General features: G+C 46.0%; 1 protein-coding gene across 2 annotated transcripts in view; it reads right to left on the bottom strand.

Annotated features, from left to right (window-relative positions):
- Window positions 1-939: 939 nt before the first annotated feature.
- Window positions 940-17444, bottom strand: part of NINJ2 (ninjurin 2) — a 90767-nt gene continuing 74262 nt past the window's right edge. For both annotated transcript variants that reach the window (XM_050919086.1, XM_050919087.1), the window contains 3 exons: window positions 9564-9795; window positions 6352-6532; window positions 940-3416 (listed from right to left, as the gene is read on the bottom strand). In XM_050919086.1, the coding sequence (XP_050775043.1) occupies window positions 6375-6532; window positions 9564-9795 (390 nt within the window). In that variant the 3' untranslated portion in view covers window positions 940-3416; window positions 6352-6374. The remainder of the gene's footprint in view (window positions 3417-6351; window positions 6533-9563; window positions 9796-17444) is intronic.

Genomic DNA, 17444 nt, shown 5'->3' on the forward strand with positions numbered 1-17444 from the left:
CCCAGAGATCACAAAAGAGCTACGGGGAGCCTGGCTTTACCAAAGTGGGGAAGTGGGCTTCTCCATAAACTCAATCTCATTTCCATTGGCATTATTTGAAGGCATCCGACCCTTTCCACTGCCTTGTGAACTCCATGATGTTTCTCAATCCAACAAAGGGGTTGGGATAGAATGGGTTTTATCATGAAAGAATCTGTTGTGTGAACATGATGTGACTGTTTTGTCATTGTCTTTAATGTTTCCCTCGTGAATGTCTTGCCTTCTCTCATTGCTTGTAAATGTCTGAAATGTTATCCAGACACCAATGCCTGGTGTTTTAATTCTGTACTGTACCTCTGAATTCCACACCTTAAAATGGCTTTGTGCCTTTAAGATGATTCCCAGGCCTCCCCTCTGTTAGGAGGGGGGATAGGCTGGCACCCCAAGGGGTTTATAAATACAGTTTCTTCCTACAAAAGCTCACTTATGTCTGTGTGTGTTCCTCAGACATCTGCCAACAACACTCTTAAGTGATTAAAGGTCAAATATTCCTCTCTTTGTCTCACCCAGCAAAAGACAAAGGTAATACATGGGATATAGATCACTCTGTACCCCAGCAGGGGTGCTTCAGAGACCAGCACAAAAAGGGGAGATTCAGGGGTCAGATCATGATCGTTTTTTCCCCCACTCAAGCAATTGGGGCTGCAGGGAATGGGACAGGAGGACGTAGAGGAGCTTCTCTCCTATTAATCAGGGATGCATCACAGGAAATGGAACAGAACATTGATACAGGCTAGTTTTCTACCCCAAGCAGGAAGGAGCACTATAGGGAATGTGACAGAGTCATAATGATAAACCAATCTCTGCCTCAGCTGGCAGGGGCCATCTCATGGAGTAAGGTGCAGGAAGGAACACAGAGCTTAGCCCAGCCACTGTTAGAGACAGTGGACAAACATTAGATCAGTTCTTTCATAGACGTTTTTTATTTAAAAGGTTGGTTTAAAAAACAAACAAACAACCACCTCCCTGCTGCCTATGGGAGTGCAAGCAGGTCAGAACAGAGCTGAGGTCTGATACATAGAAGTGAGAAGGCAGCCAGGAGAGCCAGTGCTTCTGACTCCATGATCAAGAGGTGATAAAGGGCAGACCACCTCTGCCCACTGTGTGCTGGTCTCCTGCTGTGTCATGTTCAGTAATGGGAAGTAGTCTCCACACAAATATGCCTCACATGCAGCACTACATGACTTGGCATCTCTGTGAGAGAGAAGGCCATCCAAGTTTACTCTTCCTCCTCTGCTGAGTCATTTGTTTGACATTCAGCCATTACTGCTCAGCCCCTGGCTCTGTGGAGCAGGCTGTGGCCAGGAGGGAGTGGGTGGATTGGCACCTGAGAAAAGGATATGAAGCTTGTCACCTTTGCCTAAACCCAGTCAGGTCAGTAGTAGTTGAAAGCCATGACCTGATAGTTCCTTGGTGGCCTGTCTGAAATACCCTCACACTCTAGCTGCTAGTGGGGAAATATCGACCTCATAAATCCTCACTGCTGCACCTGTTAGCAACTTCTTGGCTGCCTCCATAGAGAGTCCAAGGAGTGAAATAAGCACAGAGAGCAAACAACCCTCTAACTTTTAGAGATGGTGCCTCTAGCACATAGATGAGGCAGCTTTAGTTACCCCTGGGCAAAATAACCACAGGTGGATGACGACAAAGTAATCATTAATATTATTGTGTGTATAATCTGAAGCAAGAAAATCTAAACAGTCTGTCACAGCTACTACTAAGAAATACCCACCATAGGGCTTTCACCTATAGAAGAACCCTCAGAAGGATCAGTAGGCAATATCCTATAAGACAAATTACTGGAGAGTTAGGAATGTAATGATGCCCCTGCATTTCTATAGTCAGCTATTTGTGGGTGGAACACACTATAGAAATTTCATTTGCCCCTGTCTCCAGGATGAAGCTAATACCTCCGATTTAAATTGAAATGCAACAGAATAGATTTCTGGAAGGAGATCTGAAAAGTCAAACACACAGGAGGTTGTCTCAGCTTGTGGGAGGTAAACAGTGACACCAGCCAAATTCATGTCAGCAACGGCCATATTAGCAGTATCCACTATCTCTTAGAAGCTCTTCTGAGGAGAATATGTGAATATCATCATGCAATTGCTGTTGCCTTGCCTTTCCTATCCAGCTGTGATGGGAAAGTACACGATGTCAACCTTAGGAATTTTGTATCGGTTTCTTGGATACATAGGATTTCACCCATATTGAATTCTGACTCTGAGTGAAAAATCATTTAATAAACAGGAAAAGATAGTACTCAAGTATCAAATAACTGACAAGTCAAAAATATCCAATTTTTGAGTGTAACACCAATAATACAAAAATCAGGCTGCCAGAAAGAACCTGCTAAATAGCTCAGTATGATCTGAAGAAACTTCTTTCTTTTTTTAATTATTGCTTTGAGGTTGTGTAAAACCACTTTCCAATACAGTAGAATTCTCATCAGGACTAGCAGGATAAAAATCATATTTAACAGCATACCTGTTACTGATAACCTTTAATTATAACACCAAAAAAAGGTTTAAACCCAGTTTGCTCTTGAACATGTATATGCTGTTTGTTTACTTTTTGCACCTCAGTTAATGTAGACAAGTGAAGCTAGACTGGTCTATTTCACTTTCTGTGTTTAGTAAGCTTCATTTTCTATTTCTCCTACAGTACCCCCATGTTATCCATAGAGGATTTCTAACAAGGTCCTTGTGGTGGTATCTAAGCATAAGTATCTATTTGCTGTGGGGTTTAAGCTTCCTGCACTGCAGAGGAATGTTCAATGGTTTTCAAAAAACATCTCATTTGATTTTTTTTTAAGCAACCTTGAAGAAAACATTTTTATTCCTATTAGTCATCATAACACACTCACCTGCTCCTTTCCTCCCACAAAAACAACCCACCAACCAACCTATATTTGAGACATAAACTGTTCGATAGTGTTTCTTTAAGTGTTGCCAGTTACAAAATATATGGCCAGGGTATGGTTAGTTTTGCTTATCAAATAAATATAACTCAGCCTGGAACTCAGCCCCCTGTAGAAAATTAGTTAATACTGAATATGAGAAGCAGAGAATTAAAATCAGAGAAAAGTTTGTTGTTACCTATGCACAGGAGCATGTTTGGAAAGTGCTTTTTTGCAACTTTTTGTGAAGTTCTCTAGAAATCACTGTACAGCTTGCACTAGCGTTGAAAAAAATCAATGGAAATTTCATTCCTGCAAAGCTACACATGCTTTATACAAACAACCTGCATAAAATACTTTGCAAACAATTTTTAAAGAGTAATTCAGTTCTCTGTCTCCACTCAGCTGGTAGGATTCTGCTGAGTCAGTAAAAAAAAATTGAAAGAAGGGACCCTAAAGCTGGTGCCACACACACAACCTGCAAGAAAAACAAAAGATGCAAGATAAGAATCTACTAGGTTCCTCAGGTCAGCAAGTATTTCATAGAAGATTCATAAGCAGGATCCCAGGACAGCTTTCCCTCTACTCTCTGCCTGTGTTACCTATCGCAACCCATTTCCCTCCCCCCCCGCCCCCGCCCATCTACAGGGCCATTCCAAGAAAGCATGCCACCATGGTAACGTTTTTTCATGCTATTTGCCCTAAGTAGTTTCTTTAATTGATACTGGATCCTCAGCTAGGGTGACTGCCTGTCCCTTATTTTAAGGGATGTCCTGTGACCATTTTAAACATTGAAGCTTATGATAATTGTATCGTAAACTTGAAGACTGTAGAAACATACCCTTGAAAGAAAATACATGTTATGGTAAGGGAAATGGTGGTTTCCCTAAAATGTCCCTTAAAATAAAGCATTGTTCCTTAGTTTTCATTTAGTTTTCCCTTATTTCCATCCAGCAACTGTGATCACCCTATCCCTGTCTCTTCTAGCACTGCATCATTCTAGTCCAGTAGGATGACTTCTGTGCTTGTAGTTAACATGCGCATAAGTGTTGCAGGATCAGGGCTTATGGTAGCATTTAGAGGCCTTATAATGCTATTTCATGCTTTTCAAGCTGAAGAATCTCAAAACATTCTATGAACCAGTCCTGACTGATTCCTATGGAAGTAAAACCCAGAGAGGGGAGTTAAAAATGTTGTATGGTTCCCTGTGTATTAATCTGTAGGGGTTGTTCTCTATCACACTCAAAGGGGAAGTAATTGCCGCCGCAATCAATATGGTGTTCAGCCTCTAAATTCCACAGATTTTGCAAACTCCAAAGCCAGTGCCATCTTCATGGAAGCCTTGTGCCTCTGCACTGAATCCAGGATCCCACCTCCCTCTCCAATCCAAATTTCCATGGGACACTCCTGCTGGCCATTGCCCCAGAATCCTTGGGGGTTGGGTGACCAGATGTCCAATTTTTAAAGTGACAATACTGTATTTAAACCCTCCTGAAATGTCCCAGGACTCAGCTCACTAGCAGCCTGGCAAGCAGGCTCCTCCCTTCCCCAACTGCCTCTGGCTGGGCTGGCATCCTGGGAAAGCCCAAGACCCTCGTGCCTGGGGCACTGGTCAGGAGGAGATAACCCTGCAAGTGACAAAGCCCCACACAGCGCTGGCACAGGGAAGCCTCTCTGCCCCTTAGCTAAGCTCTGGAGCAGCATGGGAGTGATTTTCAGCCTGTTTATGCCCCAAACCTGCAGGGTCCACAGCAGCCCCTGGGGCAGGGGCTTAGCATCCTCTTCACCTGCACCTCCCACCCCCACCCCTCCCTGGGCCCTGTCCCCAGGGAGTGTGGGGCTGCTCTGTCCCCTACGTACCCTCCCCTGCTGAGCCATCTCTCTGGCTTGGTTTGCTAAAGCCCCTGCAGTCAGGTTCCTTGGGCCCCTGGTGCACAATGCATCCTTTGGGCTTAACACCTTCCTGCTCACCCTGTAGTGCGGGGACAGGAGGCAGCTGGGTTATATCAGTGGCCAGCCTGGAGGTGTTAGCTGCCTTTCAACACTGTGCAGGCGGGAAGGGACAAGCTGCTTCCAGCCACACGTGTGGGGGTGGGGGGAAGAGAAGCTCTGCAAAGACAGACCAGGTCATGCCGCCTCCTCCTCCTCCCATGCAGCTGGAAGCAGCTCCTGTCCCTTCCCTCTCGCACAGTGCTGAAAGGCTGCTGCTGGCCACATTCTGGTGTGAACCCTGGCAGAAATCTGGGGAGGGAAGGCATGTGACCCTGCATACCCTCTGCCCACATGTTGCCATGGGAAGACAGAATGCTAGGCACCAGGAGAGGCGGGTCTGTCCCGGGGGCCCAGCCAGGCATGGAGGGCGGAGAGCACGGGGAAGGGAGGGTCAGGTCGGTCAGTCACACACACACACACACACCCTGTATGAGAGAGGGGTGTTTATGTGTGTGTGACCTCTCCCTATGTGTGTGTGTGGGGCGGGGGATGTGGGCGGGGAGGTGTGTGTGTCACCCCTCCTCATGTGAGCTCTAAAGCCTTAAAGATAAGTAGGTAAATAAAAAGAATCCAACTAAACGGTATTTCTTTTTAACAGGGGCTCAGTCAACTTAATGTTAATTTGAATGTTTGTACGATTGATTGCCATTGAACTCACTTGAATACAAGTAATTTTACCAGGTGTCTAATATTCAGTATAGGCAAATATGGTCACCCTATTGGTGGGAACCATTAAGGCAAGAGCTACAAGCCATTAGCTCCCTGTCAGGCTTGAGAGCCCACTCTAATTTAAAGCTGTGATCCCTGGTTTGGATTTGATTTGGAAACCCAGCCATTTGTCTGGACTCCTAGTCACATGACTTTCATCCAGGAATAAAGGTCAGAAATCAGATTCTTAAAATAGCTACCACCACCACATAACAGTGACCATTTTGAAAAGCTCCCTCCCTACTGCCTCTCTTTCCTTCCACCACCCTTGCCAGCATTGGTCCCTCTTCTGATCTCTCCCACTGCCTGAATAGCTCTTGGGAACCAAGTGCTTTCCCACATACCTGCCACACCCTCCTTTCCACTGTCTGACTCCCCTCTCATAGTGCCTATCATGATCCAGGTTGGGATTTGTTATCCGCTGGACACCAACTGCTGCTACCAAATATCTGATGAATCCCATAAATGTGGACTCATGACATCCTTGCTTCAGAGACGGAGCAAGGAAATTCCTTTTCCTGAGAGATTGTGTCACACAGCCCAGGCTTCCCAAGGGACAACACTATGCACAAAAGGAGCCATGTGTGTATGTGTAGGGCTGTCCCCCGCCTTCCCTTCCACAACAGCATTGATGATTTCTGAGACCCTTTGACTGCCAAAGGAGTTGACCCTTCCAAAGGTGGGGTAGTAGTGGACCCTCATCCCTTCATTACCTGCTTCCCTTGCGCTCCAGGCCTCAGTAACGTCTCCTGGTAGGGTAGAGACCAGTCTTCTGCACGCCAAAGCCAGTGATGAAGATGTTGAGGATGACGGTGATAAAGATCAGAGCCGTGGCAGTGTTATTGAGCACATTTAGGCGATGCTGCTTTGACACATCATTCAGGTTCAGCCGAGCTGAAACACAGCACAAAACAAAGAGAGAATTGAAAACTGGCTCAAAGCCTTATGGCCTAAAGCACGGTTTTTCAAACAAGGGTTGCCGTTCGTGTAGGAAAAGCTCCTGGCGGGCCAGGCCGGTGTGTTTACCTGCCCCGTCTGCAGGTCCAGCCGAGCGTGGCTCCCACTGGCCGCGGATCGCTGCTCCAGGCCAATTGGAGCTGCGCAAAGTGGCACGGGCCGAGGGACTTACTGGCCGCTGCTTCCAGCAGCTCCCATGGGCCTGGAGCAGCGAACCGCGGCCACTGGGAGCCACGATCGGCCGGACCTGCGGACAGGGCAGGTAAACAAACCAGCCTGGCCCGCCAGGGGCTTTCCCTACGGCGACCCCTGTTTGAGAAACCCTGGCCTAAAGGAACCATGTCCTGGTCAGACTGCTGAATGCATGAGAGGTAGTGGCAGCAAGTTGTCCCAGGGATTGGAGCTGGGAGGATGATTTTATTAATACTATAGTACAGGGTTTGGGAGTGGGGGGCAAGGGGGAAGAACAGTGCAAGTTACCAAGAGGGGCCTTGTTTTCTGAAGCACACCCACAGCTCCTGATGACGTCAATCTGACAATCAGGCCCTACGTAAATAACAAGGGAGTTACCTTTGTCTATAATCCAGGCTCATGCTCCATTGTCATTCCTTACAGCGCCAAACAGGAACACACACAAGTGCTGACAACGATAGGCCTGTGTTTATCAGCTGAAGGGAGGCTCCAGGCCTGATGGGGTCTGTAGAAACTTTTGCCAGGTAAGACTATGTCTAAGCTAGAAACACTAGAGCAGCATAGCTGCCGCTGTGCTGCTGCAGCACTGTAGTGTATACTCTTATTACAGTGACAGAAGAGAGTCTCCTGTTACTGTGGTAAATCTGCAAATTTTTCACACCCCTGAGTGACCTAGCTGGGTCAACCTAACTTTCTAGCATAGCCCAGCCCAGAGGTGCAGGGGAAGGGCTCTTGGTATCATGGGAGGAGGCAATGGGAGGCTTTTAGACACACGATAGAGGCACTGGTATGCTTGTCAATGAGGGTCAGGAAAGGTTTCCACAAGTGGTGAGGGCACTGGATGAGGTGGCAGTGGGAAGGGAAAGGTGCTTAGGGAGAGCTGGCTCCTCCAGCTCCTCCTTCAAAGTGGGTATGTGGAGAAGGGTGCCAGAGCAGGTGTGGGAGGCCCTGGAGACACGTGTGCTGACAGAGCTGGCACCCTGTAGTGAGGCAGAGTGGCCTCCCTCTGAGCCTGAGGGGGAGGAATTGCCCCATGCCCCTGGTGAGCAAAGTCAAGACAACCCTGTCTCCTGTGCCGGCAGCAGGGGGCGAGACAAGATGGGCCCTTCAGCTCAGTTGCTGTACCTTGCTGCTGAACTCTGGACCAGTGACTGAGCTGTGCAGTGCCCTGCCCCTGGAGGAGACTGACTGTGGAGAGGAGTTGCTGGGACTGCCATCCTCCATTTACCCTGAGGAGCCTGAGGACCCATGGACTACGGAGCCACGCCAAGGATGGGTGGTAAGAAGTAGCCCAGGGGAACCAGACTTTAGTCCAGTTGTGTTGCCGGGAAATGAGTCAGCATGTTTTGGTGACTTCCCCGCTGACCAGGTGGCAGGATCACCGACACTGTTAGGGCCCTGGGGTGGGACCTGGTGGAGCAGTGTGAGCATGGGTATCCCTACCCCTTGCTGCCAAAACCACCTCTGGGGAGGTGGCCTACTACCTTAGACTAGCAGGCCTGTGTCCTGTTTCTGGCATGTCCCAGCCAGGGGGCTGAAAGCCCCTAGACCAGTGGTCCCCAAGCTTTTCAGGGTTACGCTCCCCCCTTGCCCCTGTTCGCAACCCCCCAGACCGGGAGCAGGGCCTGCAGCTTTGGGGGGTGGGGCATGGATGGGGTAAGGGGGCTGCAGCTGCAGCTGAGGGTGGGTTTGAGAGCAGGGATGTGGCCAGGGGCCATGGCTGGGGCAGGAGCAGAGCCACAGCCAGCCTGCAGTGGGGGCTGGCAGCTGGGCCTGTGGCTGGGTGTGGATCTGCGGCTGAGGCTGGAGACGGGGCCAGGCACAGGGACAGGAGTTGGTCCAGGGTTGGAGCAGAGCTGGTGGCGGGGAGGGGCTGGGTGGTGCTCCTTCCCTGCCCCCCAGGGGGGCTAGCCTGGGCCAGCTACGCTCTCTGAACGTTCCTCTGCACCGCTTAGGGGAGTGTGCCCCACAGTTTGGGGATCTCTGCCCTAGACTGTGACTGCTGTCTGCTCCAGCCTGAAGTCTGAAGCTAAAGCTAAAGACTGAGCTCAAGGTGTTAATTGCTGTCTACCCAAGCCAGGAGGCTTTGGTTAAAGACTGCTCATTGTTCTGCCCTGCCCAGAGGGCCAGATCTACAGACAGTGTAAATTGTCTCCTGGACTACAGGGTCCCTGTTACTCTGCCCTGACCAGAGGGCCAGAGCCCTAGTCTGCTAATTGACTGCTGCTTGTTTGATGTTGTGAGACAGGGTGGCCTCTCTCTGAATCTGACAGGGAGGAGGACCACAGAACCGCTACAAACCACAACAGCAGGGAGCCTTTGGGCACATATCTAGGACCAGCTGAAACAACCCCAGTTAGCTCTTGTACACACAGCACAAGGACAGGTTTGGGATCAATTAAATGAGGGTTGGATAGAACTGCAGGCTGAATCATTCTGTTAGGCCACAAGCCAGGGACAGTATGGAGGAGGGCAGAGTGCAAGGATGTGGTGCAGGTCATGCTGGAGGAGTGCAACATGAAGGAGTGCAGTGTGGGGAGATGGCAGAAACAATTCCCCATCCCCAGTACAGGGGTGCAGTGATGGGAAAGCAGAGAAGTGAAGGAGTGGTAAAGCTCAAGGCTAAGATGGAGAAGGAAGAAATGCATTTGCTGGTAGATTCTCTAATTTGAAGGAAAAATAATGTGGGTCTTTGCACCAGTCACCCCATTCCTCCTTCCATGACCCTGATTGCTGCTGACAGTGCAGGCAAACAGAAGGTCAGAAGATATCTTACCAATGATAATAAGAAGAATTCCAATCACCACCTGGAAGAAGAGAGAGATGCTGATAAGCGATATCAGGGTGGCATAATACTGGAATGAAACCCCCTGCTCCAGCACTGCTTTGAGTTGTGTAACATTGGCCATGAACAGCGCCACATCCAGCATGCTTTCTGCCACACTCTTCTTAGTTGCATAGTGGTTGATGTTGATTGGATTGTCCCTCCTTGAGCCAGGATTCCCCGCCTAGGTAGAAGGGAGAGTGAGAGTAAGATTTCTAAGCAGACTGGCCAGTCCATTCTGGCTTACCAAGGGGGTAAATCTAGAAAGCTTTCAGAAGGCACATTCCATGAAACTGACAGGCAGAAAATTTAAAAGAAACCCTTCTCCCCACGACCACAGCTGACCTGTGGATCTCATTGCTACATGATAATTGGGGAGACCACAAATTTAGCAGGATTAAAAAAAGAACTGGACATATTTATGATTAATAAGAATAGCCAGTGTTAGTCATATGGCTTAACAAAATCCAGGAGTTATGAAAGAAAGTATATTTAACCCTCATTCTTCGAGGCACAAAGCAACCTTACATTAATGGGGGATTAGGGAGCAATATTCCCCCATGGACAAGGTACTCCAGGTCTGCCTACAGCAGGGTTCTTACACACTTTCCTCTGAAGCATCTGGTGCTGGCTGCTGTCAGAGACAGGATACCAGACTTGATGGATTATGGGTCTGATCCAATCTGGCAGTTCCTATGTTCCTACTCTTGAAACACTCCTCGGAACTGTCAGCTGTTTTAAAACACAGACACACAAGGTCTGTAGGTGTAGGTCAGCCTCTACAGGAAGCAGAAGAGGCATGGAGTGATGGGTACACTTGTAAATACCAGATACTAGCCAAGCTCAGTCAGAGAAGCTGGGACTTGCAGTCTGTGAGCTGCAGCTTGTAGTGGGCATGAAGGCAATTGTGGGATGATCCATTTTAGGGCTTGCTGGGCCATATTCAGCCTGCAGATTGCACCTTTGGCTACCCCAACTTAATAAAGAGTACAGAGAAGAGCCAGCTACTACTACATCCAATCAGCTAATTCCTCTCCCTTGCCTTTGTCAGCCATCCTGACTGAATTCTGAGTCCTGCAGCTTGTTTAGACTCATTGCCCTGACCCAAATGGCCACTGGGCCGGGAGAGTGTGAGAGACAAGCAGGGGGGAGAAGGAGATGATGATCTTTAATTAAATATTCACTGGGAGTGTGGTGACATGGTAGCAAATCTCAAGTGAAGGAAAGAGCTAAGATCTTGAAGGATCGGAATATATCAGCAGAACGTGGTGGGGAGGGATAGCTCAGTGGTTTGAGCATTGGCCTGCTAAAGCCAGGGTTGCAAGCTCAGCCCTTGATGGGACCTCTTGGGGATTTAGTTGGGGATTGGTCCTGCTTTGAGCAGGGGGTTAGATTAGATGATCTCCTGAAGTGCCTTCCAACCCTGATAATCTAACACCATAGCAGAGCAAAGGAAAGATATAACTAGTTGAAATCCATAGCATGCTGGGCTGCAGTTCTGGAAAACGCAGGCTATTTCTCATCCATATCCACCAGAGCCTTTAGAAAGCTGGAAAATCAGCCACCTCATGATTTTCTGACTACATGGCCTTTACTGAACTCCCCATTTTGAGTTTATCATTTTATCTGAGCTTTTCCTCATAGGATCTCCCATTAGCTGTCCCTTTAAGTCTATGAGAGAGAACCAGCTGCAGCCTGAAGGTGATAATTTTAGCTCCCTGTGCTGTAAGCTGTTGATCCCTCTCTCCTGGCAGGAGAATACTCTTGTGACACTATAGGATATGTCTGTATCAAATTATGAGCTCTTTTTGAAGAGATGTTGACTACTAGGCTAACCTTGTCTGAGGGCAACCTATCATACTGGGCACAGCTCAGGAGAAGTGTTTAACACCTCACACTGCAAGCTAGGGCCACTGATTTTGTTTGTCTCTCAATTATTGACCCACTCCCAGGAAGCAATGGTTTTTCTACATGAGCCCACATAGAGTGGGGACACAGACCTGACTGCTGGATCTGTAACTATACCATCTGTCCACATGGCTCAGAGACAGAGGCTCTATTTAAGAACAGGGTTCTGCTGCTCTGGGCAGGACAGAGGGGGGCCAACCATTGCCACATTTAAGTACTGACAGGAGACAGAGGGCAGGAGGGACTCTGTGCATGCTGAAACACTGCTGACCCTTGAACTCAAAAGAAGGGGTGAGCTCAGACTAGTGGAGGGTGCATCTGAGAACTCTTGTTATGTCTAATGTTCTGTAACTCTCAAGTGCTTTCAGATTAGACTGTGGTTAAGAAATTCCTTTGCTAAGCCCGTGTTCCTTGCTTTCCTGCCACTTTGTTTCCAGAGGGGTTACACTAGAAGCCCAGAGTGCCCACAGCCTAGGTGGAGCTTTGGGGAAGCATGTGTAAGTGAACGGGGAGCTCAGGAGAGACACTGCTTTCAAGGTCTAAGGCAGCTGGACAGTGGCATCCCATGTCCAAGGAAAGACGTCTGACAAGCAGTCGGAGCCTGGGGGGATGTCCTGGAGTCCCAGATCTAGAAACAGTGTGTCATAAACAGATAGTTACGGGTTAATGTCTCTTTTACCTGTAAAGGGTTAAGAAGCTCAGTAAACCTGGCTGACACTTGACCAGAGGACCAATAAGGGGACAAGATACTTTCAAATCTTGGTGGAGGGAAGTCTTTGTTTGTGTTCTTTGTTTTGGGTGTTGTTCACTAAGACGTACATCCAGGCTCTCCAAATCTTTCTAAATCCGTCTCTCATGTTTCAAACTTATAAGTAATTAGCCAGGCAAGGCGTGTTAGTCTTATTTGTGTTTCCTCAACTTGTAAATGTTTCTTTTTGCTGGAAGGATTTTACCTCTGTTTGCTGTAACTTTGCACCTAAAGCTAGGGGGGGGTCCCTCTGGTCTATAGGAATCTGATTACCCTGTAAAGCATTTTCCATCCTGATTTTACAGAGATACTTTTTACCTTTTCTTTCTTTAATTAAAAGCTTTCTTTTTAAAAACCTGATTGCCTTTTCCTTGTTTTAAGATTCAAGGGGATTGGATCTGGACTCACCAGGGATTGGTAGGAGGAAAGGAAGGGGTTGGTAAATTTCTCCTTGTTTTAAGATCCAAGGGGTTTGGATCTGTGTTCACCAGGGAATTGGTGAAGTCCCTCAAGGCAACCCAAGGAGGGGACGAAGTTTTGGGGGAACAGAAAGTGCCCCAGACACTGGAATTCTGGGTAGTGGCAGTATACCAGAGCTAAGCTAGTAATTAGGCTTAGAAGTGTCCATGCAGGTCCCCACATCTGTACCCTAAAGTTCAGAGTGGGAAAAGAAACCTTGACACAGTGACTAGACACTACCTGTATCTAGTTGAGCTGGAATCATGTGGGACCCAGCGAGTGGGTCCACTCGCGACAACAAATTGGTGGCCATAGAGTGGGGTCCTGAGCCATAGAGTGGGATACTGAGCCAGAGTAAAGCAACTGTATTTTGTTCCATTTATATGGTTTTCTCCTGTGGTTTTTTCCCCCATTCTCGAGGAGGCAGCACATCATCCCAGTGGGATAACACTAGGCATTGATAGCTTCTTTGTGTAATGATAAGTTAAGGATGTGAGAACAATGAAGCTAAGCAAAGACAGTGCTTCTGTCAGACAAAAGACTGGCACAAGTAGGCTTAGCCATCTGTTCCCAGTCACTTACCCAGAGACAAATAAAGCAATTTTTTTTTCAAATTAAAACATTTCCTTTTTTAATCTGGTACTGAGCCCTTTAACTTGAGTGAGAAATCATAGAAATGTAAGGCTGGCAGGGACCTCAAGACATCAACTAGTCCAGCCCTCTGTGCTTACGCATGACCAAGTAAACCTAGAAGACCATCCCTGACAGGTACTTGTCTAACCAGTTCTTAAAAATCCCAAATGACAGGGATTCCACAACCTCCCTTGGATTCCAATGCCTAACTATCCTTACAGTTCAAAAGTTTTTTAATATCCTACCTAAAACACTCTGACTATAGATTAAGCCAGTTACTTCTTGTCCTACCTTCAGTGGACAAGGAGAACAGTTAATCACTGTCCTCCTTATAACAGCCCTTAACATATATGAAGACTTTTATCAGGCTCCTCCTCACTCTTTTCCCAAGACTAAACATGGCCGGTTTTTGTAACTTTTCCTTGGAAGTCAGGTTTCTAAACTTATTGTTTTTGTTGCTCTCCTCTAGACTTTCTCCAGTTTGTCCACATCTTTCTTAAAGTGTGGCACCCAGAACTGGACACAGTACTCTAGCTGAGACCCACCAGTGCTGAGTAGAGCAATTACTTCCTGACTCTTACATACGACACTCCTATTAAACATCCGAGAACGATTTTAACCTTTTTTGCAATGGTATCGCATTATTGACTCATATTCAATTTGTGATTCACCATAACTCCAGGATCCTTTTTAACAGCACTACTGTGTAGACACTTATGCCCCATTTTGTATTTGTGCATTTAATCTTTTCTTCCTAAATGTCGCATGTTGCACTTGTCTATATTGAATTGCATCTTGTGGATTTCAGACTAGTCCTCCAATTTGTCAAGATGTAATCATGCGTTTGGGGGTCATAACTGAGAATACCAAATTCAGGACAAAATAGGGCAGATACACCACTAAACTGGAGTGTATCATGATATATCACGAGATATACCATGCCAGCAACAAAAGTAAACTTCTGTTTCACCACACTGGCTAATAAGTCAGAAAATCAGTCCTTGTATCACCACCAAAAACACTGGATTTAAAGGTGAGTGGTTCTTTAAAACCAGTCTCACCAAACAAAAGGTTCTTCTAATCCCAAAGGACCAGCCACACACCCAGGTCACTATACATCTCAGATCTTACCCAAAAATCACACTGTTGCCCATCCTTTAGTATCTAAAATCTAAAGGTTCATTTATAAAAAGAAAAAAGAAAGGTGAGAGTTAAAGTTGGTTAAAGGAATCAAATACATCAAATAATTGCAAAGTTCTTGGATCAGGCTTGTAGCAGTGATGGAATAAACTGCAGGCTTAAGTCAAATCTCTGGTTGCTTCCAAATCATTGGAAGGTCCTCAATCCCTTGGTTAGAATGCTCCCATTAGTATAAGTCCATAGTCCAGAGGTCTGAGCAGGAAAGAGGCAAAATGGAGGTGTTTCCATGGCCTTTATAGCTTTTGCCATGTAGAGGGAAACCCATTGTTTCAAACAAAGCCCTCAGCACAGCTGGTGAAAAATCACAGGTGACAAGATGGTGTTTGGCATCACCTCGGCAAGTCACATGTCTATGCACAATTTCGCTTAGTCATAGCAGGAAGCCATTACCTATACTTCAGATGGAACATCCACAGGAAAGTCCATTTAGTGTAGATGGGCATCTCTCATGATCAATTGTGAGTTAAGTGTCCCTTGATGAGTCACTTAATTTGAATAGTCCCTTCAAGATGTGCAGGTGTTACTCCAGGAACAAACATTTGAAATCCAGGAACAGAGACAATACTCATAGCTTCAAGTACAAAAATGACACATGCATACAAATAGCATAATCATATTCAGCAAATCATACCGTTTCCATAAACACCTTACTTTACAACCTTTGTACAAGATTTGTTGTAAATATATAACAGTGGTTGAAACAATGATCTACATGGTCCTATTTTATCAGATAAAGTCACACAATTCTAATCCTATCTTCCAAAGTGCTTGCAACCCCTTCCAACTTGGTGTCATTCACAAACTTTATAAGCGTACTCTCCACTCCATTATACAAATTGTTAATTAAAGTAATGCATGGTACCGGACTCAGGACAGACCCCACACAGGACCTCACTAGATAATGTCCAGTTTGACAGTGAACCATTAATAATTACTCTTTGAATATGGTCTTTCAACCAATTTCCACCCAGTAATTTCATCTAGACCACATTTCCCTAGTTTGCTTATGAGACTGTTATGTGGGACTGTCTCAAAAGCCTTTCTAAAATAAAGATATTTAATGGCTACTGTTCCCCTATCCACTTGGCCAGTAACCCTATCAAAGAAGGAAATTAGGTTGGTTTGAAATGGTATGTTCTTGATACATCCACGTTGGCAATTCATTATAACCCTATTATCTTTTAGGTGCTTCCAAACTGATTGTTTAATAAATTGTTCCAGTATCTTTCCAGGTATTGAAGTTAGGCTGACAGGTCTATAGTTCCCTGGGTCCTCTTTCATCTCCTTGTTTAAATGGATGTGACTAGCATGGTGCAGTATGAAAAGGTGATGAGCTGTATGTGTTTGGAATGGGCATAAAATACAAACAAGCAACTTTTTTCTGTCTCACTGGGACCAAAGACAGGGCTATATCTCTCATGGGTGCACACGCTCACTCACTGCCAAAGGTCTGGCTTGTCCAATCAGTGCTTCCTCTTCTGCGTCTGTGGTTCTTTTACCCCTTGCTTAGCTCGTCACTGCAGTGTAACCAAAATGTTCACACTGGATGCCAAAAGTTAGGCACCGATAGCTATCTTCAGGCAACTAAATAAATGACCTGATTGGTCAGCGGTGCTGAGCACCTCAAGCTCCCATGGACTTCAGCTGAGTTGCAGAAATTCAGTGCTTTCAGGTTTTGGCCTTTGTAGAGGATTCTCCCCATTACAACAGTAATGCCAGACTTCCCTATAAACATTTGGATAGCAATGTTACATTTGCTCACAGGATAAAGACAGCCCTGAAGTGGCTTCAAGGTTGTCCTTTTACTCTGGGATTGCTGACAATATGAGCCTTATCAAAGCCAGCAGCCGCCTGAGATAAAGCAAAGCCAAGTACACGCAAGAGGGTTCATTGATGTATTTTATATGTTGACTTGAAAGAACTGAGCTTTTGTCCCATCTTGAAATTATTCACTCTCCTGTAGCATAGGAAATCTACTTTTCTCCCTCCATGTTGTCAGGGAAGAGTGCAATCAGACACCAGGCACTGTCCTGAAGCTGGGCTATATGTAATAATGTATAGCAATGACCAGTATGAGGCAAACCTCAACTGAAAATGCATCACAAAGATGGACAAGTATAATTATCCTTCTTTTACAGACAGGGAAACTGAGCCACAGAGACGTAAAGTCATAGAGTTTAATGGTAAAGGGGAACACCAGACCACATACTATGATTTCCTGTATATCACAGGCCACTAGAGAGTTGCCAAACATTATAGAACAAGTTGAGTTGGAAAGAGAACCCAGGTCCTCTGTGTCCCTGCCTTATTTGTTCCAAATTAAGCAAACCTCTTGCCCGTGACACTACTATCCTTGGTGCAAAACTCGCTATGATCTTGGACAAATTCCCTTTATTTTCCCTTTTGTGAAATATGACACAATGATATTATTTATTAAAGTGATAGACTTGGGTTGCTTGGGTCCAATGTTTAGGTTTTGTGTAAAAAAAAAAAAAGGTTTTATAAAACCTCATTCCTTCATTTAAAACAAATGCATTTTAAAATGTAGGTTTGATTAACTTCTTTTTGTTGATGGTGTTAGAAATGAGAGTAGGGAAATGGGGGTGGGTGGGTTTAAGTTATGACTTTTTCAGTTGAGCACGTACTGTAGCAAACTATGAAGTCACAGTTACAGTATATTCTCCATATAACCACAAGAGGGTGCACCAAACTGCCTCTGCCTACTACCATACTGAGTCACATAGGCCAACTCCATTGCAAGAAAGGCTAGTAGAAAAATGTCTATTGAAACTGTTTTTCAAAGGAAAAGGAGGGTTTTGATTAAACAATTTTTTTTGTAAGAAGTATCTGCTTTTCATGAAGACTTAATTTTTTTGTCAAAATAT

This window comes from Gopherus flavomarginatus, chromosome 1 (assembly GCF_025201925.1).
Source record: "Gopherus flavomarginatus isolate rGopFla2 chromosome 1, rGopFla2.mat.asm, whole genome shotgun sequence".
NCBI classification, from domain to species: domain Eukaryota; kingdom Metazoa; phylum Chordata; order Testudines; family Testudinidae; genus Gopherus; species Gopherus flavomarginatus.